Source organism: Xyrauchen texanus, chromosome 23 (genome assembly GCF_025860055.1).
Source record: "Xyrauchen texanus isolate HMW12.3.18 chromosome 23, RBS_HiC_50CHRs, whole genome shotgun sequence".
In the NCBI taxonomy this organism is placed as follows: Eukaryota; Metazoa; Chordata; class Actinopteri; order Cypriniformes; family Catostomidae; genus Xyrauchen; species Xyrauchen texanus.
In genome coordinates this window covers 20,753,725-20,779,892 of record NC_068298.1, presented here as the reverse complement: position 1 = coordinate 20,779,892, position 26,168 = coordinate 20,753,725, and the positions used below count along the sequence as shown (strand labels likewise).

The following is a 26,168-nucleotide window of genomic DNA, read 5'->3' as shown; positions in this document are numbered from 1 at the left end:
GTTTTTAACATCCGTTTCTGAGTCTCTCAATGCAGGTTTGTTTTGGTCTTTAGGAGCTTCTCTCATCAGTGAAAGGAATCACAGGGCTGGCTGTGGACTGGATTGAAAACTCAGTGATCTGGTGTAATGTGGAAAGAGGAACAATAGAGAAAATGGACACAGATGGGAGAAATGCAAAAACTCTTTTGAGAGACCTGTCTCATCCAAGCAGTGTTGTTGTTGATCCAAATGAGAGGTAAAAATAAGAAATCAATACAATAGGTGAAAAGAAGGTAAATGCAAGGATTTATCAAAATGTGACAATTATTTTAAATTGTATCTCACAATTTAGGTTGCTCTCTTTGGAAATGCCAATAAAATAATAAAAATACACAAAAACATTTTTTTAGAATTGAGTTATAAAATATATACTTTTTTATAATATTTATTTATTTAAAATAATTGTGTGAAAAATACCACATTCCAAAGACAGTGTAAAAAAAACAACAAAGAAAAAACACATTTATTTGTATGAAAAATTAAAGATTTACATTTTGAGATATGGCTTGTGGAGCAATAGGTTAGACCTGTTACCCACAACAACATGTTTCACAGTTTTTTATTCTGTTCTTTGTTATGTGTTTTGTCACTTTCACAATTCTATGCAGGAATATGTTGAACAACTCCTCATTTGCTAGCTAGCTTTAAATGCTGGAGCATTCAGACTGTCACATTCTTTCAAACATGGCTGACACATAGGTGCAATTTTATCAGAGTTAGAAAAAGCTCACTGGCCTCAATTTTCTATCAAATGACTGGTCTGTGAAGAACTAATTAAGTACTAATCTGCAACCATTTCTAGTTTCACATAAATAGAAATAAAGCCAAATTAAAGGAACAGATCACACAAAAATAAACATTCTTTCATAATGTTTCAACCTTGTGCCATGTCAGATGTGAATGACCTTATTTCCTCTGCTAAACACAAGCAAAGAATTTTAGAAGAGTATCTCAGCTTTGCTGGTCAATGCAATACAGGTCAAATAGGTGTAAAACTTTGAAGTTCAAAAAGCATATAAAGGCAGCATAAAAGTAATCCATAAGACTCCAGTGGTAGAATCCATGTCTTCTGAAGTGATATGAAAGGTGTGGGTGAGAAACAAATACAAATGTAAGTACTTTTTTAATATACATTTTCCACTCTGCCCAATAGTGGCAATATGATTAAAGAATGCAAATGGCCAAAAACAAAAGAAGAAGATCTCTTAAGAGAGAAGGGGTGCTTCTCAAGCATCCTCAGTGGGCTTCCTCTGTGCTCAGTCCTCGCTTCCTTGTGGTGCATTCAGAGAATTGATACATCCTTCAATGATGTCAGACTTTGACCGGTTTCAGGGTCACGTGTTTGAGGACGGAGAAGCGAGGAAATGCACAATTTAGGATATCATTTTGCTCATTAAGATTATATGTAGCTCAACGTGTGCTGTTATAACTTATTAAATTTTTTTTGTTCCAGATATATTTTCTGGTTATCAGATGGAGTGACTCCCAGTATCCAGCGTTCAGATATCACAGGTGGGATGATGGCAACAGTACTGAAAGTTGCAGACAGACTAAAAGTTTTGGCCATAGACCACAGGGACAGGAGATTATTCTGGGTTCAGCAAGGCCTAGGAGTGCACACTGCAATGGGCTCCTGCAACTACGATGGCAATATTATCAATGTATTCAATCATCTTATAAGGTAAACCACATATAAATAAATCACAAGAGTCTTGTTTCACCCTGAAGCTGTTTATTTTGCTTCAAGACTGGCTGACTGTATTTTCCCGCTAACTACACTGCCAAAGGCCAAATATTTGTATTTATTTATTGTGTTCTCACAACACACACACACACACACACACACACACACACACACACACACACACACACACACACACACACACACAAAAATCAAAACCAAAAAATAATAATAAAATTGATAACATTGTGGACACAAACTGACCAAAACAATAACACAACCGCTAGCTGTTAGCTACTAGCTCATTGTGCTGCATAAAGCAGTTGTTGCATTGTGATTTTACTCAAGTGTAAGAGTTAAATTGGCCTGGTTGTTTTAGAAGCAAGCTTCCAGTAGCTGGTCAACTATATAAAGTGAAGCTTTCAAGCAGAGTATAGAGTTAACTTAACAAATCATACCATCCTCCATCGTGGATCAATGCCAGTCCAGGGCACTCTCCCTACCATTGCTCGCTGGTTTAGATAGCGTCGGAAATCCAGTGACGCTGTTAGTGAAGTGTCTCCCTGACCAATCAGTGATCTGCAGGGTTTTGACGTCACATTTAGTATCGGCTCGGCTCGCTTGGAACGCTCGACCGAGGTGGTACTAAAAATATCAGGTACTAGGTACTATCCACAGTGGAAAACCCAAAAAAGTCGAGTCGAGTTGACTCGAGTCGAGTTGTACCGTGCAGTGGAAAAGCCCCATATGTTCTCGTTGTGGCATAGTGACTCGCCTCAATCCAGGTGGCGGAGGACAAATCTCAGTTGCCTCCACATCTGAGCGGATTCATTTTATCACGTGGCTTGTTCAACACGTTACCGAGGAGACATAGCGCGTGTGGAGGCTTCACGCTATTCTCTGTAGTAAATAATTAAAATGCAAAAATGATTAATCAATGAACGAACTCTACTTAAAATACCAATTGACTTCAGTCTTATTATACAGTGGGTACGGAAAGTATTCAGACCCCCTTAAATTTTTCACTCTTTGTTATATTGCAGCCATTTGCTAAAATCATTTAAGTTCATTTTTTTCCTCATTATTGTACACACAGCACCCCATATTGACAGAAAAACACAGAATTGTTCACATTTTTGCACATTTATTAAAAAAGAAAAACTGAAATATCACATGGTAATAAGTATTCAGACCCTTTGTTCAGTATTTAGTAGAAGCACCCTTTTGATCTAATACAGCCATGAGTCTTTTTGGGAAAGATGCAACAAGTTTTTCACATCTGGATTTGGGTATCCTCTGCCATTCCTCCTTGCAGATCCTCTCCAGTTCTGTCAGGTTGGATGGTAAACATTGGTGGACAGCCATTTTCAGGTCTCTCCAGAGATGCTCAATTGGGTTTAAGTCAGGGCTCTGGCTGGGCCATTCAAGAACAGTCACAGAGTTGTTGTGAAGCCACTCCTTCATTATTTTAGCGGTAATGCTTAGGGTCATTGTCTTGTTGGAAGGTGAACCTTCGGCCCAGTCTGAGGTCCAGAGCACTCTGGAGAAGGTTTTCGTCCAGGATATCCCTGTACTTGGACGCATTCATCTTTCCCTCGACTGCAACCAGTCGTCCTGTCCCTGCAGCTGAAAAACACCCCAACAGCATGATGCTGCCACCACCATGCTTCACTGTTGAGACTGTATTGGACAGGTGATGAGCAGTGCCTGGTTTTCTCCACACATACCGCTTAGAATTAAGGCCAAAAAGTTCTATCTTGGTCTCATCAGACCAGAGAATCTTATTTATCACATCTTGGAGTCCTTCAGGTGTTTTTTTAGCAAACTCTATGCAGGCTTTCATGTGTCTTGCATTGAGGAGAGGCTTCCGTCGGGCCCCTTTGCCATAAAGCCCTGACTGGTGGATGGCTGCAGTGATGGTTGACTTACTACAACTTTCTCCCATCTCCCGACTGCATCTCTGGAGCTCAGCCACAGTGATCTTTGGGTTCTTCTTTACCTCTCTCACCAAGGCTCTTCTCCCCCGATAGCTCAGTTTGGCCGGACGGCCAGCTCTAGGAAGGGTTCTGGTCGTCCCAAACGTCTTCCATTTAAGGATTATGGAGGCCACTGTGCTCTTATGAACCTTAAGGGCAGCAGACATTTTTTTGTAACCTTGGCCAGATCTGTGCCTTGCCACAATTCTGTCTCTGAGCTCTTCAGGCAGTTCCTTTGACCTCATGATTCTCATTTGCTCTGACATGCACTGTGAGCTGTAAGGTCTTATATAGACAGGTGTGTGGCTTTCCTAATCAAGTCCAATCAGTATAAATCAAACACAGCTGGACTCAATTGAAGGTGTAGAACCATCTCAAGGATGATCAGAAGAAATACAAAACAAAATACAAAAGAAATACAAAACAGCACCTGAGTTAAATATATGAGTGTCACAGCAAAGGGTCTGAATACTTAGGACCATGTGATATTTCAGTTTTTCTTTTTTAATAAATGTGCAAAAATGTCAACAATTCTGTGTTTTTCTGTCAATATGGGGTGCTGTGTTTACAATAATGAGGAAAAAAGCAAATGTTTTAGCAAATGGCTGCAATATAACAAAGAGTGAAAAATTGAAGGGGGTCTGAATACATTCCGTACCCACTGTATGTCAGTTCAATATCATTCCATGTTAATTTATCATCTACAATCACTCCTAAGAATTTAATATAAGAAACCTGAGTTATTTCAATGTTATCTATTATGTGAGGAGAAAGAAATGGCAGAGTAATCTGGGAAACTAGCACAGCTATGCACAATGTTGGTTACCTCAGAAAACGATCAATTATACAGTTTAGCGGATATAAAAAAAGATATAATCTGTCCACAAAATGCTTTGCTTGACTAATCGTGCCAAGCCGTATAATATAGTGTGAAATATTTGGCCAAGTTGCAATATTGCAGCCTTATATATCCTAGAGAAAGAAGAAAAACTAGAAATTTGAAAACTGTTATGGTAAAGATATTGTACCTGCTCTACTCCTAGATCCCAGTCTCTGAGGATGACAATTTTCCTGGATTATGTGTACCTAACAGACTCAAAGTCTAGAAGCATAACACGAGTAAACAAGTACACAGGGGGCCCAGTGGAGAATGTCAATTCCAAAAGAATGCCAAACCCACCTGGAGATTTCAAAGTGGTACATCCCATCAATCAGCCAGTGGTGGAGATTGCTACTCCATTCACTCCAGGTTGGTAATGGAAAATTACATTTTATATAATCTCAGATGTCCTCTTTAAATCATCACACAATCTTAGTTTCATTAGTTACGTATTTTCTTTCAAAACTCTTGACAAAACAATGATTATTCTATTTTTCCAATTATTCTAATAAAGTAAAAATGTTCTTCACTATAAACTATCTAAAAAAGTAATTGTTAGTATACCAGGTTGTTTCTTTCACTCATTGTGAATGTCACAGAGAGCACTTCTCCATTACACTGTGGTGAAATGTGCTTGGAAAGTCCACTCTGTCCATTCTTGTGCAGGCTGTAATCCAGAGAGAGGAGAGTGTATGAAAGTGTGTTCCAGTCACAGTGACACTGGTCTTTGCCGCTGCCAGGACGGTTTTTCTCTCAGTAAACAAGGCAACTACTGCAAAGGTACAGCATTCATTTCCCCTGTCAAACACAGTAACACCCACTAAAGCCTAGAATCGAAAACCAGCAGTGATTAACAAAGATTGCATTCTTGTTCTTCGTTCTTGATAAGATGTTCTTCTGAAAGAAAAAGCCCTGTTCCTTTCTTTTAGATATAAATGAATGTGCCTTGTGGAATCACGGCTGCTCACTGGGGTGTGAGAACGTTCCGGGTTCCTACTTTTGCACCTGTCCCAAGGGCTACCTTTTACTGCCTGATATGAAGACCTGCAAAGGTAGAGATGGATTATGAAACATATTTTTAGAGTACTATTATAATACATATTAAGCTGGGTTAGGGTATATATGGGTCAGAGAGAGAGAGAGAGAGAGAGAGAGAGAGAGAGAGAGAGAGAGAGAGAGAGTCTGTATATTCCATTGTTGTTGCTCTTATTGTGCTTTGAGGCACTGTGATAAGATGATGAGGTGACATCAGTAATAAGTAACATATTTAGTCAGCAGCTTTACCTGGCTAAGCAGGTCAAGAGCAAAGCAACATCAAGATTAACTCTCAATACAATTCTCCTACAAATCAAATTTTTTGTCATGTTTCCTGACAATGCAATAACCATAATGATGTGTGATGTGTAAATTATCATTAATATATGTATGTATACTATTTATAAATTATGGAAGAATTTTTTTTTTATTGTGATTATCATTTATTTATAATATACAGATTAATTAATGTCTAATGAAGATAATCAAGATTTAAATGCAGAAATATAATGTACATTTATGCTAAATTAATTATGAGAGTGAAATGTCAGGAATATTATTTAATCCTCTCTTTCACGCTATGTACTGTTCAATCACAAAATATCACAAGTTGTCAATCATTCTGCATGCTTAAAACATCCCTTTTGCATTTTCACCTATGTGGGTGGATTTATGGTCGTGACATCATAAAGGGATTGGTGAGAGAGTGTCTCGTTAAGAAGCTTGTTTCCCACCAACCATCTGGCTTCTTCAAAGCCTATCATTGGTTTTGTTGACAGCACAATTCCCATTATTAAGATATAATTAGCTCCGTTTTCAGGAGCTCTCTGAATTTGATCTATTTTTATATCTATCTTGTCTAGTGTAATTATTTAATCGGATATATTGTCTTTATATTTATCTGTTGTTAACTAGAATGAAAAGTCTTCTAGACGCTCTTAATTGATTTCAGGACTGGTGCTTTGTAAATATTGGAGGATTGGATTTTGGATTATTAGGTGTCAAAATGAGCACTGTCTGATTGGCTTAGTTTATGATTGTAGTGCCTTGAGATCTGTTGGTTTAGGTGACATGTTCTGAGGTGTTTATGGAAATGTTGAGGTGAGAGTTGATCAGCTGGGGACAAGGGTTTGGGACATTAAAGATTGAGGCCATTAGCTTTAGACTTTAGATTTGTTTCTTTATCTTGTTGTCTATTAGCAAGCTGTTCATCCAAAGACACTGTCATACCATCAGTTCTTAGACTAAAATACAATCCCGTTCATGCCTGTTATGAAGTGCATAGAATATGTGGTGGTGATGAAATTAAAATGACAAAACAGGTTGTGTCATTTTAAAACATCATATTAATAGTGTTTCTCAAAATAGAGAATTTTAATGAATTTTAGTGATAAGAGCTCAAAGCGATCATCTGTGTTCAGCAACTGGTTTTGGGTCCTTGAATAACATATAACCTGTGAGTAAGGGCAGCCGGTGGACTTACTGGTGCCCCCCTAGGAAGTTGGTGCCCTACGCAGACTGCGTAGTCTGCTTATTGGGAGCAGCAGAACTGGACATAACTGTAGTGCACACAATATTACCAAAGCTGGAAGATTTTGTCAGTGAAATAAATTGTCCAATGACAAAAATATTAATTGAACTATGTTAATTGAAACAATATGAATTAAACAATAGTGAAGATAAAATGAATCTAGCATTAAAGCTGAAGTGTGTATTCAAAACTAATTACAAAAATAAATAATTGTTTTCAAACAGCTTTTCCGGTTGAGTCAATGTTGTTGGGCTGGCTAGACGAATCACTCAAATCAAATAAAAGTGCCACAGAGACACAGTGTTTACAGTTTATAAAGCAAATAATCTATGAATGGCTTACTTGTCTCTGCATATTAAGCTGAGGTAGGAGAAAGCATTTAAAATGGGGCTGTCGATTTACTCGTTAATTCAGTGTGATTATATAACACGCTAGAAAAATGTATGCTTTTAATCACACTACCGGAATGGAATAAGGATTTTCCGCCATCAGAGCAATTCAAGCTTGAAGTACTGTACCGCCTTTATATTTCAATGAATCTCAGTCAGCAGGGGGCAGTAAGAGCAACTCCAGCTGTACATGCAATGCGCTGTTGTACAGTCAACAAACCACACTTAACTGACAGGACGCATTCTAGCATTCAAAGCTATATGGAGCGTAACTGTCGAAATTTGATTACTAAGTTTCAAACAATCTTAAAGGTTTATGATATGACACAAAGTGAGATGCTTCAAAAGCATCTATCTGATGCATGTATTCATAGACTCATCCTTAGAAAAGCCTTTATAATAAGTCTACCTCAGACAGATTGACAAATTTAATTGCGAAATGGACTGCTGTTGACTGTAGGCCAATGATTGGATATGTTCAATGAAATGAAAATGAACAATAAATTGCCTTTTAAAGCCACTTTTTGTATTGTCTAATCAATGCTTTTCTTGTCTGCCACACTAATGTAATGTATTTTAAATATAATTTTTATCCTATATATTATATTATTTTTAAAAATGGGATTGTAATTATTTAATCATACATTAAATTATTTTTGATTTGGGGGAATTTTTCGGCAAATATTGACGCTATTAATTAGATATTGCCATGTCATGTGATTAAAGCTGCACTACATAACTTTGTGCTCTCTAGTGATATCTGTGGTTGAAATGTGAAATTACAAGCAATTTGTGTAAGAACACTTTATATCAGTTGTGTTTGGCACTGCTCTTCTGGTGGATGACTCTGATTTGAGCTTACCTGGACATCGCCTGTGTGTGTAATCATGACTGGGAGAAAGTTAAAGCCAGAGTCATATCATGCTATTTCATGTTGATATTACTTACTTGTTTTGGTGAAGATAAACAACACACTTGTTTACAAATTTTGAATAAATGTATTTTACATTCATAGCACTTTTTTGACACTACACTCAAAACGCTTATACATAGAGAACAGGGGATTCTCCTCAATCATCACCAGTTACCAGTATATTTTAATATGATTATTCAAGTGTTTTATGTTCTATTAATGTTTGTATTGTACCACATTTAGCAATTTAATAGGTGAAACTTGATATGGCTGATACAAGTTCAATGTAAGCTTTTGATTATTTTTTACATTATGTAGCCTACAGCCCAGTGTTAATCTCATCAACAAAATCACTGCCGAAAACGCTAATTGACTAAAGGTTTTTTTGATATAGTGTACGAAAACAAAGACGAGACGATAAAGGCGCATAATGAAGATTAATCAATTATTTATTAAAGCGCACTGTTGACGAAAATATGACGATAAAATTATACTGCATAGGTATTAACAGTGCAAGAGAATCTGTATATAGAAGAAGATATTAGATTTGGATTCCTCTAATCCATAAATCCAGTATGTTGGGCATTTCCTCGCTTGAGTTGAACTCGTTAACATCGGCTAAATGAACCTCTTTAAAACGGGATAAATACCTCATTCAAACGCAATCTATTTATACATGAGATTCATCAATTTATCCACAACATTTATGAAACAGCTTACATTTGCACATTGAAGCGACGAGCTAGTCAGAATATGTAATTGGCATTGTGAATCCACGGTTTCCATAAGAAACACGCTAAACACAATGTAATATCCTTTCATGGAAAATGTCTCTAAAGCATTAAGAATTCAGTATACAGTAGGCTAACTTCTAAAAAGTAGATGTGTTAGTCTATACTTTATCTCAGGAGATCAAGTTTTTCACAACATGGACAGTATGCACACAAAAGTTGTAAACATGCACATTAACTTCCCAGCACAGCGTAGATACATCGGGATCGGTGAAAACACGGTTAATGTTCGATCCATAAAAGCATGACAACCCTACCAGACAACATACTGTATCCAAGCATTATAGCAGGTAAACAACTTGGCCAAACGAATAACAGATAAACATCCATCTAGACTGCAGCGATACTCTCCTGAACTGTGTGATTGTTGTTACTGACTGGACTGAACTGAACAGCGCCTCGGCCGGAACACGAGACAGCCAGTCCTTCTTCCTGTGTTTCAGGACACAACGTAATGACGCAAGGAGGGACGATATAGGCCAGCGATTTCGTGCCAAATCCAACCCGAAAGCTCAAAATACGAATTATTTTTATGGGCTTACTGTAGTGAACCGGGGTAAAGCCAGGACATTGTTTTGAACACTAATAACACAATAATGGCAATTTGTTCATTTTTAAACAAAAACTTTCATAGTGCAGTTTTCATAGAAAAAGTTTTCACACTTCAGCTTTAAGAAAGTAAAAAGAGTCATAGTAAATGAATAAAAGGTCATGTGGAACTGAGGCTTAAGGCGGTCGCACACAGGACGAGAAGTACCATGCGTCGCAGCTAGGACACAGCACAGGGATGAAACACGGGGCATGTCGATGTGTTTCAAGTGGCAGACACACACAAAAGTTGCCAATGTTTTTCCCTTCTTCAAGAATGAACATAGCTAGAGTAAATAATCTATGTCCTTTAATAATGATTTGGGTTGAATGTAATGGAAAATATTACAAGCATTTTGTGGCGTGGCAGAAATTTGAGCAGCCTCCAGAGTAGTAGCTGGGCGTTGACGACAGATGCCGAATGGAGGTGGCAGTGTGCCTTCATTGTTTAGAATTTTAGAATGTGCCATGTTGTCCACCAGATGCGTCTGTTGTGCGACCCCTTTATTGTTTGTTATTACATGACTCTTAACTGGCTTGGTTGCTTTCTGCCATGTTTCTACAGAGGCTAAACCCTGCGTGGAGAATGGGACAGTTTGTGATCATAAATGCATCAATACAGCAGAAGGAGATGTTTGTGTGTGTCCAGAGGGATCTGTTCTAAAAGCAAATGGGCATTCGTGCACAGGTGTGTTTTTGTGAATCAAGGTAATTCACCATGTGTCTATGCTATTGCAAAACCACATCATGTATTCTACCGGTCAAAAGTTTTGAAACACTTGATTTAAATGTTTCTCATGATCTTAAAAATCTTTTGATCTGAAGGCGTATGCTTAAATGTTTGAAATTAGTTTTGTAGACAAAAATATAATTGTGCCACCATGTTAATTTATTTCATTATAAAACTACAATTTAATAAAATAAAAAAAAAGTTTTTGAAATTGATGACTTGGACCAAATCATTTAAAAAAAAGCAGCTAAGAAGTGCCAAACATAGATGGGAACTCCTTCAATACTGTTTAAAAAGCATCTCAGGGTGATACCACAAGAAGTTGGTTGAGAAAATGTCAAGAGTACATGTCTGCAAATTCTAGGCAAAGGGCGAATACTTGCTTGAAGATGCTAAAATATAACACAGTTTTGATTTATTTGGGATTTGGTTTAGTCACAACATAATTCCCATAGTTCCATTTATGTTATTCCATAGTTTTGATGACTTTACTATTATTCTAAAATGTGAAAAAAAAAAAAAAAAAAAAACATATATATATATATATATATATATATATATATATATATATATATATATATATATATATATATATATTATTTTTTATTTATATAAATTATATATATATAAATTATAATAAAGAATGAGTAAGTGATTCAAAACTTTTGACCGGTAGTGTATGCATGTATGCCTTGACTGGATGTTGTGAGAGGATTTTACCACTGTCTCTTTATGTTTAAGGCTGTTTATCTGTAGATCGGGGAGGCTGCAGTCAGATGTGTGTGACATTGTATCCGGGCCAATGGGAGTGTCAGTGTCAACCTGGATACCAGCTACAGTCTGATGGGAAACATTGTGCTGCCACAGGCAAGTTCCACTGCACAACTGTGTCTGTAATCTACATTTTGCACTGTGCCTGGCTGTCTCAACATCCACCATTTGTCATCCAGAATTATTGGGTTAAATTTTAATTCTCTCACCATTACTCACCCGTATGCCATTCCAGATGTGTGTGACTTTCTTTCATCTGCTGAACTCAAATGAAGATTTTAGAAGAACTTCTCAACTCTTTTGGTCCATACAATGCAAGTGAATGGGTGCCAAATATTTGAACCTCCAAAAATCACAGAAGTCAAACCATAAGAGTCCAGTGGTTTAATCCATATCTTCAGAAGTGACATGAAAGATGTGGGTAGACCTGGCGCGATTATTAAAGCTACACTATGTAACTTTTTTTTTGGTTAAAATATATTAATGAGAGAGTGCAACAAAAATCCATCTTCCAAACCATGTCTATACTTTACCCAAATACACTTTGATAAACCTATATTAATGAAATAATAAAGGTTTTTCTTCATGACAAATAAGGGCTCTTGGGTTTAATCAGAGCATTTAAATAACACGTGAAAGTGAAGAAATAAGGAAAGAAATACTTTACTATTGCATTATATATATATATATATAAAATCTTGACAGCCCTAAGTGTGGATGAGAAACAGATTCCTTGCACATTCTTCTTCTGTTTTTGGTGCTTTACATTTTACATGCATACCACCCCCTACTGGACAGGGAGAAACATTTCTAGCAAAAATGATTAGATATTGATTTGTTTCTCACCCACACCTATCATATTACTTCTGAAGATATGGATTAAACCACTCGAGTCATATGCATTACTTTTATGCTGATTTATGTGATTTTTGGAGCATCAAAATTTTGGCACCCATTTACTTTCTTTGTATGGCCCTACAGAGCTTAAAAATCTTAACTTATGTTCTGCATCTTTGGGGTCTCATGAGAGTGAGTAAATGATGCAAGAATAAACATATTTGGGCGAACTATCCCTTTAAGCATGTAGTTAATCAGCGTTTAAGTGCATTTGCTTCTAATGACCCATTCACGCCTGGAATCTTCTGGCATCATATTGCTGTTTCGCACAGGGCCTCCACCGTACCTGTTATTTGCCAATGTAGTGGATATAAGAAAGATTAACACAGATGGCACCAAGAACAGGAGACTGCTGGAGGAGCCAAGAGGCACTATTATAGCTGTGGACTATGATCCAGTGGAGAACAAGGTGGGAGATCACTCAAACACATAGCTGAAGAGAGTGTGTGAAAACCTTTGGAGTTGAGGTTTAGACTGAAGAGGCCACTTTTGTTAAGATGTGTTTACAGCTGCCACCTAGTGGCCACAAGGTGTAAATGCAATTGGGTGAGAGAAAATGCATCAGAGCAGGATGACAGTAGTATGTTTTTACTGACATCTAGTAGCTACAGAGCACACATTCAATTGAGGTAATTGTTGTTGTTGTTAAAGTGTCTTTCATTTCATCAGGAAACAGCCAGAAATATAATTTTGCAAAGTATCTTTAACGTGTTTCAATGAGACCAGGTATATGACTGCATGATATGGAAGCATTCTGTTATACTCTGCAGTATCAACCACCAATGCAGACACTAGAACATATAATAATACAATAATAGGCTGTATAATTTGACATTTTCTTCTTTTAAATTGTGGCCTAATCATGATACTGTCTCCTATGGATATTCCTCTTCGTTTGGGTTTCATTTGTGCGTGTGTGTGTGTGTGTGTGTGTGTGTGTGTGTTTTTAGGTGTATTTTGCAGATAAAGGCCTGAAGCGTATTGAGAGGGCCTCACTGAATGGAGGTTTCAGAGAGATCTTGTTCTCCACTGGGCTCAACTCACCTGAGGGTGTGGCTGTGGACTGGGTCAATCGCAAGCTGTACTGGACTGATAGAGGGTGGGTTACAGACCCACACATTCACACATTTCTCAAACTGTACTTATTTCATCAACTGACTTAACATTCTATATGTCAGATTATCCACAATTTCCCGCAGCAGTCTAAATGGCCTTGACAGGGAGGTCTTTATAGATAAAGACATCCAGAAACCCAGAGGCATTGCCCTACATCCCGAGGCACAGTAAGACCTTTTAAAATGCATGTTAATTTTATCCTCTACAGTCTAAATCTTGCAAGTTGAAAATTGTACAGCAATAAGCCATATATTTTTAAAGACTAGTTCATCCCAAAATGGACATTTTGTCATTAATGCTCCAAATGTTGTTTGGAACCAAACCTGTTGTTCCAAACCTGTGTACAGTTGAAACATGGAAGAGTCTGCAACTTGTTTCCATACAGTGACAGATGATAGCAGGATTTAAAAACAACATTTTTTCATTTCGGTTCATTCTGAGCAAAAACAGTAAGTTCCGCAGCCTCCTTTGCAAATGAAAACAGGTTAGAACAAAATAAAAGACAGTTAATAATGTTTATTTCAATGTTTTTTTTTTTTTTTTTTAAGTCAATACTCTGTGCTAACGGGTGAGTGAAATACCAGTTGCAGTGTTGCCAGATCTTGCAAGAGAAACAAGCAACCTGGTCTGGGAAAAAAAGCCCAAAATAAGCCACTTGCCTCACCAACATAAGCGAAAATAAGCAATACATTTTTTTTGGTGGTGGATTTATCAGCATAGAAATCATAATAAAAATACAGTTAATTAACAGTAAAGTGTAATTTTTTTATATAGATCTGCTTCTCAGTCAAAACCCAGCAGCATCAAATCTGTATTAATGCATCATATCTAACAATAATTCAGTGAACATTTGGAAACAACTGAGAAATACATTATGAATGTTTTCCTTGAATCTAGATTAACTGTGCATGCACAGTATATGTAATTATTATAAATAGTTGTTTAAAAAGGTCTTCATTCACAGAATGCAAAATCAACAACTGGCAACTTGGCAAAGAACTGTGTAATCCAGCAGTTTCCTTCAGTATCAAAGCACATACTGAATTTTTCGGGCAACTTGAAGTGCTGTAGTTGCAGGAATTTACTGTGATAAACCCTTTGGCCTTTGGTTTCATGAAAAAAAATTATCAGAATGAAATTAACCAGTAATGACCAGTGACCAGCATTTAAAAAAAAAAAATTCTTTCTGGAACAATTGAAAATCACTTTGTTCCCTTTTTCAGTTATATTCTGCAAAAAATGTCATTCGTTTTCATTCCTTGAACTGTATTTAGTTCCTGGTTCAGAAAAGCACTATAAAGATTGACCATATGACTTGAATAGACCACAATACAAGTCTGATATCAGTTGGACTAAAGCATTAATTGCTCTTTTTAAAATGTCATGTAAACATGTTAGTCAGACTAAAATTAAACCAGTTGTTTTTTTGCTATATCGAAACAACAGACCTACAGTACACGATTGTTGTTCGGTTCTGTCCAGCATTGTATACACGTCAACTGGACCGCAATAGGCCTGGGTGTTTTGTGCATGCAGAGTTGCTGCGCAACATATATATAACCTGGAAGTCGTATGCAACTCAAAGCAGAGAAGAAAACAAATAACAACAACACCTACGTGCATTTCATTCAGAAGTGATAGTCGCTGTGCCCTATTCTCTTCGATGAATTTACCATTCACTCTGAGAGCTTGGAGGGCTGAAATTTTTATTTTTGCAACTTACAACATGCCCCATTGAGAGTGAGAACCACTATTCGTGACCACAAGGAGGTTACCACATGTGACTCTACTCTCCCTAGCAACGGGGCCAATTTGGTTGCTTAGGAGACCTGGCTAGAGTCACTCAGCACACCCTGGATTCTAACTCGTGACTCCAGGGGTTGTAGTCAGAGTCAATACTCGCTGAGATTCCTAGGCCCTGTGGGTCTCAAAATTAAGTTAAAATTCAGTTTAAAATGATCTTATAGCCAAGTTAGTTTGATTGTTCTCCCTTTGAAGTGCCCTTTGGAGGCTGATTTATCTCATTTAAAAATCGAGAGTTCATGGCAAACTTGCTGCAAATTCGCCACTGATAATTTTCACATGCAAATAAGCTTTGTGCAAACTTGTGGCAAATTGTCCATTATTGCCAAAGGTTTGCAGCAGTAACAACACTCCCGTTAAAGAGCTGCAAACGTCTGGCAAACATTTGCAGCAAATGACTAGCTCATTTGCATGTGAAAATAGTGACTGGCAAATGTGTGGCCAATTTACGACTAGTTTGCCTGAACTCTACATTTTTGTAAGGGACAAGGACACATGTCCAGCACTAGGAATGTTCATCTTTGGATGGATAAGCAGTCTGTGACACATTGATGTGCCTCTAATTACTATTCCTTTGTACATTGACTTGTCCTCCTTTCTGTCTGCCATAGTAACACTCATTTTATACTTGTAAATGTATGACAACATCCATCTTTGAAGTAGCAATAAATGTCTTTCTTTAACAAAAAAAGAAAAAGTATAAAAAACGTCATGATCTTACCTTGACTATTTCACACATTCCGTTATCAAATTTTACAATAAAAGAGGGTAACAGATGCATAATATGGCCAAGGGTAACACTCTAGCATTAGCAATGGCCTCATTAATGCAGGATGTAAACTTAACAGATTACACATTATATTTTGAATATATCTTAAATTATCATCAAGGGGTTAAAACATCTTCTACTGATCTCATGTGGATTCCATTCATAGAATGAGGCAGAAAGCATGATTCTTATTGAATATGCAACCTGAAGCAAATGACAGGTACAGATACAGAGCCGTTTAAGGATACAGACCACAAATACCAGCGATCATTAGGTAAATATAGACAAACCATATATTTTTTCACAGTCTAAACATTATTATTACGCTTTACACAGAGATTTTAAGGATGAAAATGAAGCAAAGCAGGACTTGTATACTGTAGTTAGAACAATCCAGGAGCAAATTGTGTCATCTTCTGCCTTTGGACATCACCATAAACACAACGGATAGCGTACATCTTATCTGCACCAGAATGTATGTGTAAAGAATGGAAGAAATGCACATGACAAGTTTTCCTTTGTTGTGCGCTACTATGATGCAAAAGGTGAATTGGAAAATATCTACATCACTTTCTCAGCTGATGTCAAGTCAAGTCAAGTCAAGTGGTTTTTATTGTCGTTTCAACCATATACAGTTAGTACAGTACACAGCAAAACGAGACAACGTTCCTCCAGGACCATGGTGCTACATAAAAACAACAAAGGACCAACACAGGACCACATGAGACAACACAACGAAATAAAATACCTAAATAAACTACCTATATATACCTATATAAAGTGCACGTGCAAACATGTGCAAAAAGTACGGGACAGTACAACACATTACTGACAATGAACAGGACAATAGACACAGTGCAGCGCCGACCAGTACTCAGTAGTGCAAAAAGATGACAGTTTCTAAAAATGTAAACATAACTTACTATGAGATAGTGTTCTATGCACATAGCAGTTATTGAGGTAGCAGACAGTTATAAAGTGACAGTAATTAAAGTGCAACTCAGGACACGTGTGTGTCAAACCAGTCTCTGAGTATTGAGGAGTCTGATGGCTTGGGGGAAGAAGCTGTTACACAGTCTGGCCGTGAGGGCCCGAATGCTTCGGTACCTCTTGCCAGACGGGAGGAGGGTAAAGAGTTTGTGTGAGGGGTGTGTGGGGTCGTCCACAATGCTGGTTGCTTTGCGGATACAGTGTTTTTTGTAAATGTCTTTGATGGAGTGAAGAGAGACCCCAATGATCTTCTCAGCTGTCCTCACTATCCTCTGCAGGGCTTTGCGGTCCGAAGCGGTGCAAGTCCCAAACCAGGCAGTGATGCAGCTGCTCAGGATGCTCTCAATAGTCCCTCTATAGAATGTAGTGAGGATGGGGGTTGGGAGATGTGCTTTCCTCAGCCTTCGAAGAAAGTAGAGACGCTGCTGGGCTTTCTTGGTGATAGAGCTGGTGTTGAGGGACCAGGTGAGGTTCTCCGCCAGGTGAACACCAAGGAATTTGGTGCTTATGACGATCTCCACAGAGGAGCCGTCGATGTTCAGCGGAGTGTGTTCACCTTGTGCTCTCCTAAAGTCAACAACCATCTCTTTCGTTTTGTCGACATTCAGGGACAGGTTGTTGGCTCTACACCAGTTTGTCAGCCGCTGCACCTCCTCTCTGTATGCTGACTCGTCGTTCTTGCTGATGAGACCCACCACGGTTGTGTCATCGGCGAACTTGATGATGTGATTCGAGCTGTGCATTGCTGCATAGTCGTGAGTCAGCAGAGTGAACAGCAGTGGACTGAGCACACAGCCCTGGGGGGCCCCAGTGCTCAGTGTGGTGGTGGTGGAGATGCTGTTCCCTATCCGGACTGACTGAGGTCTCCCAGTCAGGAAGTCCATGATCCAGTTGCAGAGGGAGGTGTCCAGGCCCAGCAGGTTCAGCTTTCCAATCAGGTGCTGGGGAATGATTGTGTTGAATGCTGAGCTGAAATCTATGAACAGCATTCGAACGTATGAGTCCTTATTTTCTAGGTGGGTGAGGACCAGATGGAGGGTTGTGGTGATGGCATCGTCCGTTGAACGGTTTGAACGATACGCAAACTGCGTATCGTTCAACTTTAAATGTTGTCCACCTTACCAAACATTTAAAGTTCTGACAAACTTGTTGCAATAAACTTGCCACAAATTTTCAAATGCAAATGAGCTTGTAATTCGTCTTCAAGTTTTACATTTACATTTATGCATTTGCAGCATAAATGTAAATGTAAAAAACAAGCAGCTTTTTATCCAAAGCAACTTACAGTGCAATTATTACAGGGACAATCCCCCCAGAGCAACCTGGAGTTAAGTGCCTTGCTCAAGGACACAATGGTAGTGGTTGTGGGGATCGAACCAGCAACCTTGCTGATTAACCTTGCTGATTAACAGACCTGTGCTTTAACCACTACGCCACCACCACTCCAAGTTTTCAGCACTTGAAGGTGAACCTGCAGCAAACCTTTGGTGACAATTAAGCATTTGCTGCAAAGCTCATTTGAATGTGAAAACGTGAGGTGAAAATGCATGAAATTTGTGGCATGTTTGCAGCAAGTTTGCCAGAACTCTTGATTTTTGTAAGGCTTTTTTCAACTATTCGATTGCACATGGTGTCATGTATACTTGGACAGAGAGATGAAGACTGTAGGGGTAATGCAAAAACCTGTGGTAGTTATAACTGCCCATGTAAATTTATTCAGTATTCACTGAAAATCTTACCTTCAGCTGGAGCTTTAATGCGAACAAAAAATGGCTATGTAATGGGAGCAAGCTGGTAGATAGCTGTGCAGTGTTTAAACCTCACTATCCTGACCTCAAGAGGCTGTAGCCTTTAGCCTCCTTGTTAGAGCACCTGCCTCCCACGGCAGAGACATCAGTTCGAGTCCCGTTCGGAGGGCAGGACCGGTTACAATGGTGACGTGACATGGATGGTAGTGAGGTTTAGGGGGGTGAGTGTAACGTGAGCCAGCTGGTAGATTGCTGTGCAATGTGTAAACCTCACTCTCCTGACCTCAAGAGGTGCACTAGCGACTAACGCTAGAGGCTGTAGCCTTTAGCCTCCTTGTTAGAGCACCCGCTTCCCACGCCGGAGACGTTGGTTCGAGTCCCGTTTGGAGCGGGGCGAGCAAGACCGGTTACAGCTACTTTCAACGCAGTTGTGCAACAGCATGTGCAATGCAAAGAGCTACACACAAGGACTGTTTAATACTAGCCATGATTTATGTGTCAGTACATGAAAATGATTAATAATACTTACATTCACATTTTTTATGCCTATAAAAGGAGTGTGTCACTGTCATAGAAATACAGTATTCCTAACATTCATCAAGGACGCAGTTAATGCACAAAAGAATGTACATTTCTCTGCTTCTAATTCATTGCATTCAGTCCATTTACACTACCATCTCGCTAACTTCTTATGAATGTCCTGTCTATGTTTATGTCAATGGTGCTTGCGGGAATGGACTATACATAAGGATGCAGACAGTAAAATAACCAGAGAAGAACCTCAGAATTAAATTGTATTTGCGCATTGTGCCCCTGATTTCGCCAAACCACGTTGTGCCTAGACTTAGCGCATACTTGCATGAAAATACCAAAACTTCATGGCCATGGCCACTGACTTTGTGCTTATGACTTATGGCATGGCGCTGCCCTTAGCGCTTGCGTCAGGTTCGACTTAAATTACATCATCAAACGTCATTGTCTTTTGCGTGTCTAAAGACAAAATGTCACTGGGAAGGTTTTAAATGATTTATTTTCATATATATATATATATTTTCACTGAATAATAACTTAATATTATATATGTGTTCCTTACACAAAGCTATTTTGTGACTTAAAAATGCTTAAAATACAGCACACAAGTCATATAGAAAACTTCTATGTTGCTTTTTATGTTTTTGTTTTTGTTTTTGTTTGGTCCTTTTTTGACCAGACAGACATGGCCACAATTAACTGTCATTGTTTCGAAAAGTGCTGCAGGAAGATTCTTTAAAAAAATCTAACCACATATGGATTTGGAAAGACATAAGGATTAGTAAAACAAAAATGACAGAATTTTCATTTTGAGGTAGACTATATTTTCATAAAAAAGGTATAAAATTTAATAGCAAGAATACTGTACTTATGGACGTACAGTTTACAGTGTTTTTAGTCAATGCTAATCTCATATGTTTAAACTGTACTTGTCATGAAATCACCATGGATCTTGCATGGAATCATACATGGATCTTCTCATCTGTGTTTGGAGGAAGGTATACTGGACAGACATGGGGAGTCGTCCTTCAGTGGAGCGGTCAGGTCTAAACAGAGAGACCCGTGAAGTAGTGATTAGCACTGGACTGGTGTCTCCTAGTGGACTAGCTGTGGACCATGGCTCCCAGCTTCTCTACTGGTGTGACCTGAGCAGAGGTCTGATTGAATCAGCCAGACTGGATGGTTCTGATCGCCATGTACTAAGTGAGAACCAAGTAGGTGAGGCTTCTCTGCTAATACAAAGGCACACAAACAAGTATGATCTATTTACCTGCAAAAAAAAAAAAACAGCTGGAGAATCTCATTGGCCAGCATAGTCACTCTTGTGAAGCTGGTTACCTTGTGGCTAAGCTAATGAAGTGGCCATGAAGATATGCTTCCCACACCAATATCCAACACACTGTATGCTAGTGACTGTCAAGTTTTTCTATTCATTTTATACCCAAAAAATCTAATATGTTGTGTTTTGTATGTAACTTCATTAATTTTGCTTTGGCTCAGGTCGTCCATTTGACGTTGCTGTGTTTGAGAATGTGCTCTGGGTCAGTGACTGGGATGGTCACCTGCTTTACCGGCTAGACACAAGAACTGGACAAGCCTCTGAGCGTCTCCATGTAGACTCTATTCAACCAGCTGCTCTGGTTGTTGTTCATCCTCTCGCCAAACCAGGTACTGATGCTGTGCCCATTCTTTATATCTGAACTGTAAGTATTGGGGATGATAAGATGAGATAAGGGGGCTTGTTGCTTTCTGGTCTGTATCTCAAAGGTGAGAGATAATGGACTGTGGTGCAATGTTTGTTACTTTTTCCTAGGAGGGGATCTTTGTCTTTATGAAAACGGAGGGTGTGCACAAGTGTGTGAAAGCAGACTGGGATTGGCTCATTGTTCATGTTACCCAAATCATGTAATATTAGAAGATGGCAAAGACTGCCTGCGAATAAATACATCATTCACTGGTCAGTGTAATAAACTCAAATTGTATAACAATGTATGCCCTTTGTTATCCAGTAACTTTTATCTGCAATCTGAAAAATATTTAACAATGTAAAGAAGTTAATTTGATTTTTAAATACAAAGCACTTTTAACTAGAAATACCATGTTAAACCATCAAAAGCTAATAGAAAATCACCTTCTGAAAGTTTTTCCATATAGGTAGATGAAACACAACTATATGTTAAACCTCCTCATGAAATTACACCCTCCTTTTGTCGTTTGGGGAATTTTATTTCATCCTTTATTTATTTATTTATTTTTAATAAAAATATAAGTTAAACTTACCGAACATTGGATGTATTAATAAACATTTATCTGAATCACTTTTGGCATTTTATAATATCTTAAATGTGCACTCAGTAATTTTATCCCCATTTTAAAAAATATTAACTCCTAAAGAAATTCATTATAATTTTGAAATCATGACCACTCACATGATGAGGACTCTAGTCTTATCAGTAACCTTATAAAAGCGATTTTATTCTACATGGGGCAGGGGCACCCTCATGGGGGCTGCCATTTTAGAATCACTTGACCAGCTGAATACTACTGGCTTAATCTCAGTTACCGTCTTTTATTGGACACTTTCAAGCTTGTATTAAAGTAATCGTGGCTGATTGTGAATAGTGAATTTCTACAATGGCATCTGTAACAGAAAACTATTGATTTTGAATGATGCTGCATCCACACCACCAGGTGTCACTGTAAGTCCAAGATGACATGAACAAAAAATGCACCTCAACTACCAACTATACAATAACAATTTCTGATTTATTCTGCTGGTAGAAAAACAACAATGTATATTTTAGAGTTACCATTTTAGTACATGCCTCTTTCACAAATTAATCTCAATTGCCTTTTCCAACAGTCAAAATGGGCACAACTTTCACGTCAATTACAACAAATGCATTCCTTCCCACTATTGTTATATGGATTTTGGAAGTTGCCGTAATACTGAAGATATTTCTGCCATCTAATATTTTAAGATTTACTTTATTATTTACTAAATTAATAACCTGTTCAAAACTCTGTGTGTGTTTGTGGACATGTGTATGTGTGCACAAACACTGTTTTAGAGCAAAGAATGCAATTTTGGGAGAATTTGGGAGAAATGTGAGAAATTTTGAAGAAGAAAAAAAAGGTCAAATTTGATTAATAAATGTACAAAAAAAAATATTTGAAGCTGTATAACATCCAGAAAGTCCAAAGGTGATAGGTCACAACTGGTTCTTTCCATACGGGTCAAAATTTACCCATGAAGCCAATGGAACAAACAATTCAATTCAATTCAGTTATTATTTCTCTTTAACAATTACATACAAAACATACATACACATTTTTTTTAAATGTTTTATTGTTTGGTTCCAGAACTAAAAACTATGTGGTATTTACAACATATTTTTGCACCTGTCCTGGGTCAAACATGACAAAAGATGTATTTTTCCACACAGAATCAGGTGATGATGAATCAAGCGATCATCTGAGCAAAAAAACACTGAATGATGAGAGCACACCACTGGCCATATCAGACCTCCGTTCAGAAGGAGACCAGCTTTTCAATGAGAAGATGGTGTCAGGTAGAAGATGATCCACAAGAATGTCTATTCTCACTTTTACATTTTTTTTTAAATGTCATTCGATTCGAGAGAACTAGTCAAATAGGCCTTTAATGTACACAATACTAAATGCCACTGTTTGTCGTTTTTTTAATTTGCATTGAAAAAGAGCAGCCTGGGCTTTCTACATAATATTTATTTTTGTGTTCATGGAAAAAAAAAGAAAAGGAAATAGCTTCAAATGACATGAAAATGCACAATTTCTCTACATGATTTAGTTAGATAACTTTAAAAATGACAATCTTTGGTGCCAGCTTGCTCAATAATAGATGTTGTTCTATGTTTTAGACCAGGATGACTGCTACTCTCTTATGTGCGATGTGAATGCTCACTGCACGCTGAAGGGAGGCAGAGCAGTGTGTCAGTGTGTCAGAGGTTTCACTGGTGATGGGAAGCTATGTGTGGGTAAGTATGTATATGTATGGATCTGAGTTTTCACCAGATGTCAGATGATTTTGATTTGGTTTAGACTAGTATAGAAAAGGTGGTGTGGGAAGTATGTGTGAAGATGGATTTGTGTGTATGTGGAGTATACGGCTGTTATTGAAAGTATTGATCAATCTTTATGCTAATTGTAGCTTGTTTACCTGCACACAAACAGTATTGACCATATGTGTATGCTTGTGTTTACCCAGATATCAATGAATGCACAGAAGGCCTGGCAGAGTGCAGCAGTTCTCAGTCTGACTGTGTGAACACAGCAGGTGGATATTTCTGCCAATGCAAAACTGGATTCAGTGGAGATGGTCATCACTGTATGGGTATGACAGAACACATGTTCACACACATTAAACACTACTAGTGCAAAACTGCATATCGCAGACACACTAATTATCTAATGTAATAAATATGTAAAACATGAGTAATCTCAAACAGGTATTTTATATACGGCTGTAAAGGGGTATAATGGAAAGGAGGAGGTGAGAACCGGCTTGGTAATATAAATAATAGTTTAATGAAAAACTTAAACCAAAAACAAACATAAACACACAGAGCAGCTGCCTGTCATTCTCTCTCTCTCTCTAACTGTCATCACCGGCCGCCTTTATCCCTCGCGCCCCCATCAGGCTGATTGGGGACTGGGCGTGCATTGTTCCAGCCTGGCCCCGCCCTCCTCCGCTCTACACTCCTCCCAGCATTGCCTCAGGCTGGTGTGCCCCTGGCATGACGTACACCACCCGTGACGTACAAGGGTGCCTTGTTAAAATTAATACATTTATACATTTCTTTTAAACAATGCACCATTCAATTTGATAATATTTATTTATGACATTTAAATGTGTAATTGTGTAAAATGGGGATGCATTAGGTTTGCAGAATCCATGCCAGCTTGAGTACATGCTGTGATTAAAATAAATAATTGGAATTCTTAAATGAATGTAAATTTTTCCATTTTCACTCAAATTGTAATCCATTTTCGAAAGTAGCCTCAAACATTTGGCCTGCACAATATACAAATATTTTTTTTTACATATTCTTTCCAATGACTGACCTCTTGATATGTGTGCATATGTGATTTTGCAGATATAGATGAGTGTCGGTTAGATATCCATGACTGTGATGTGCACGCAGAATGCCTGAACACAGTTGGAAAATATCAGTGTAGATGTATATCTGGCTACACAGGGATTGGATTCAGCTGTCAGGGTAAGATTTGCATTTGAAATGTTTTACAAAAACAGTTACTTTTCAAAATATTGTTACCCAGCCTTGTCATTTGTTGTTATGGCTGGAGACTAAGAGCAGGACCTGCTAATTTGTGTTTATGCAAAAGGGGTATTGCACTGACATGTAGCAGTTAAATGTATGATGCAACATTATGTGGTATAGTGACCTCATTTTTACGCTCCATTTCTTGCTGCAGATGAGTTTAAAGCCGCCCCCTCTTGGCTGAGTACTGGTAGTCCACTTGTGGTCACATCACCAAGGCAACACAACACTGTGCAGATCTGCCCCTCCACACATGACTCCTACTGTCTGTATGAAGGGGTGTGCCTCTATTTCCCTGAGATGGAGTCTTATGCCTGCAAGCAAGTGTCTGCACATATAACTTTGTTCTGACTGAATCCTCTGAAACTTTAACCTGATCTATCTAATAACTTATTTCGTTTCTCATAATTCATGCCTTTGCATGTTTCATAAAAAATACCTCAAAGCCACAGCTCAGGACAAAAAAGAAAATTCATGCACACACCCTCATGATACTCCAAACCGGTGTGAATTTCTTTGTTCTGACTGAAGAACACAAAGGGAGGCCTGGTTCACATCGCAAGCATAAGCAGTGATATATTTGCATAAATAGATGCATAAACAGCATATATTTTTTGCTACCCATGTTAACAAGTAAGACTATTCACATCAGAAGCTGCAGCAGAACGTCAGAGCGTAGCTTGAGATGCAGTGCAATGGGATTTCGGCTCGGAGTCTATTTTTGCTGCATTGCTAACTTAATTAAAGTGACAGTGCACTGTTGATGGACAAAATTAAGATGATTTGACACGGAAAAAGTAAAGACAGAGAAAAAAGTGTGGGATGTAGTGGCTCTGGCTGAAGATGAAGATGGTTGAGTTAACGTTTTTTCTTTGGAAGTGCGTCCATTCTCATAATTTTTTAAAAATGTTATTTGTTGTGTTTTTCACTTGCAAGTCTGCTGGAAATGTTAACCTCTAAACATTTCTAAACACACAACCCCCCTTGAAAAATCACTAGCGGCACAAGATAATTTATTGTCAAGTAACCAGATCAACACAGCAAAAAAAAAAAAAATAAATAAAAAAAAAATAAAAAATAATAATAATAATATATATATATATATATATATTATTTTTTAATTTTTAATGGAATATTACATGTTCAACATAAGCAAAGCTCAATCGCAGGAATGATGTTGATTACTACAAAAAAAATAATAAAAAAAAAATATATATATATATATATATATATATATATATATATATATATATATATATATATATATATATATATATATAAAAATAAAAATAATAATAATAAATCAATTCTACATGTCCCTCCTTTTCTTAAAACCTTTTGCATGTGCGTTTCTCCTGTACTGATGGTCCCCCAGCGTGAGTTATTTAATGCGCGCTGTAATTTAAAAATATTTCACTTTACACTTCACAGCAGATGCACTGGTGGATGGATTATATATGATCAAACATAATGTGATTTTATAATGATTATGATAGATAAGCTGTGATCGCGAATGTGCATTTACTGTTTTTTACAAGGCTATTGTTTACATTGCAATGCAGCATGGGAATCCAAATTCATCATAGAAGGTTCTAAAAAACGTATCGGTTACCTAACGTAACCTCGGTTCTCTCTAGATGAGGGAACGAGTATTGCGTAAGCTAGCTTA

General features: G+C 37.8%; 1 protein-coding gene across 1 annotated transcript in view; it reads left to right on the top strand.

The window, feature by feature from the left end:
• The window catches only part of egf (epidermal growth factor), a 41,293-nt gene that overhangs the window by 3,389 nt on the left and 11,736 nt on the right, over nucleotides 1-26,168 (top strand). The window contains exons 3-20 of the mRNA XM_052088938.1: nucleotides 54-235; nucleotides 1,493-1,720; nucleotides 4,740-4,945; nucleotides 5,243-5,356; nucleotides 5,506-5,628; nucleotides 10,389-10,511; nucleotides 11,295-11,420; nucleotides 12,494-12,630; nucleotides 13,172-13,320; nucleotides 13,400-13,504; nucleotides 20,173-20,396; nucleotides 20,679-20,846; nucleotides 20,992-21,135; nucleotides 22,625-22,750; nucleotides 23,078-23,194; nucleotides 23,425-23,550; nucleotides 24,314-24,436; nucleotides 24,654-24,819. Of these exons, the coding sequence (XP_051944898.1) occupies nucleotides 54-235; nucleotides 1,493-1,720; nucleotides 4,740-4,945; nucleotides 5,243-5,356; nucleotides 5,506-5,628; nucleotides 10,389-10,511; nucleotides 11,295-11,420; nucleotides 12,494-12,630; nucleotides 13,172-13,320; nucleotides 13,400-13,504; nucleotides 20,173-20,396; nucleotides 20,679-20,846; nucleotides 20,992-21,135; nucleotides 22,625-22,750; nucleotides 23,078-23,194; nucleotides 23,425-23,550; nucleotides 24,314-24,436; nucleotides 24,654-24,819 (2,687 nt within the window). The remainder of the gene's footprint in view (nucleotides 1-53; nucleotides 236-1,492; nucleotides 1,721-4,739; nucleotides 4,946-5,242; nucleotides 5,357-5,505; nucleotides 5,629-10,388; nucleotides 10,512-11,294; nucleotides 11,421-12,493; nucleotides 12,631-13,171; nucleotides 13,321-13,399; nucleotides 13,505-20,172; nucleotides 20,397-20,678; nucleotides 20,847-20,991; nucleotides 21,136-22,624; nucleotides 22,751-23,077; nucleotides 23,195-23,424; nucleotides 23,551-24,313; nucleotides 24,437-24,653; nucleotides 24,820-26,168) is intronic.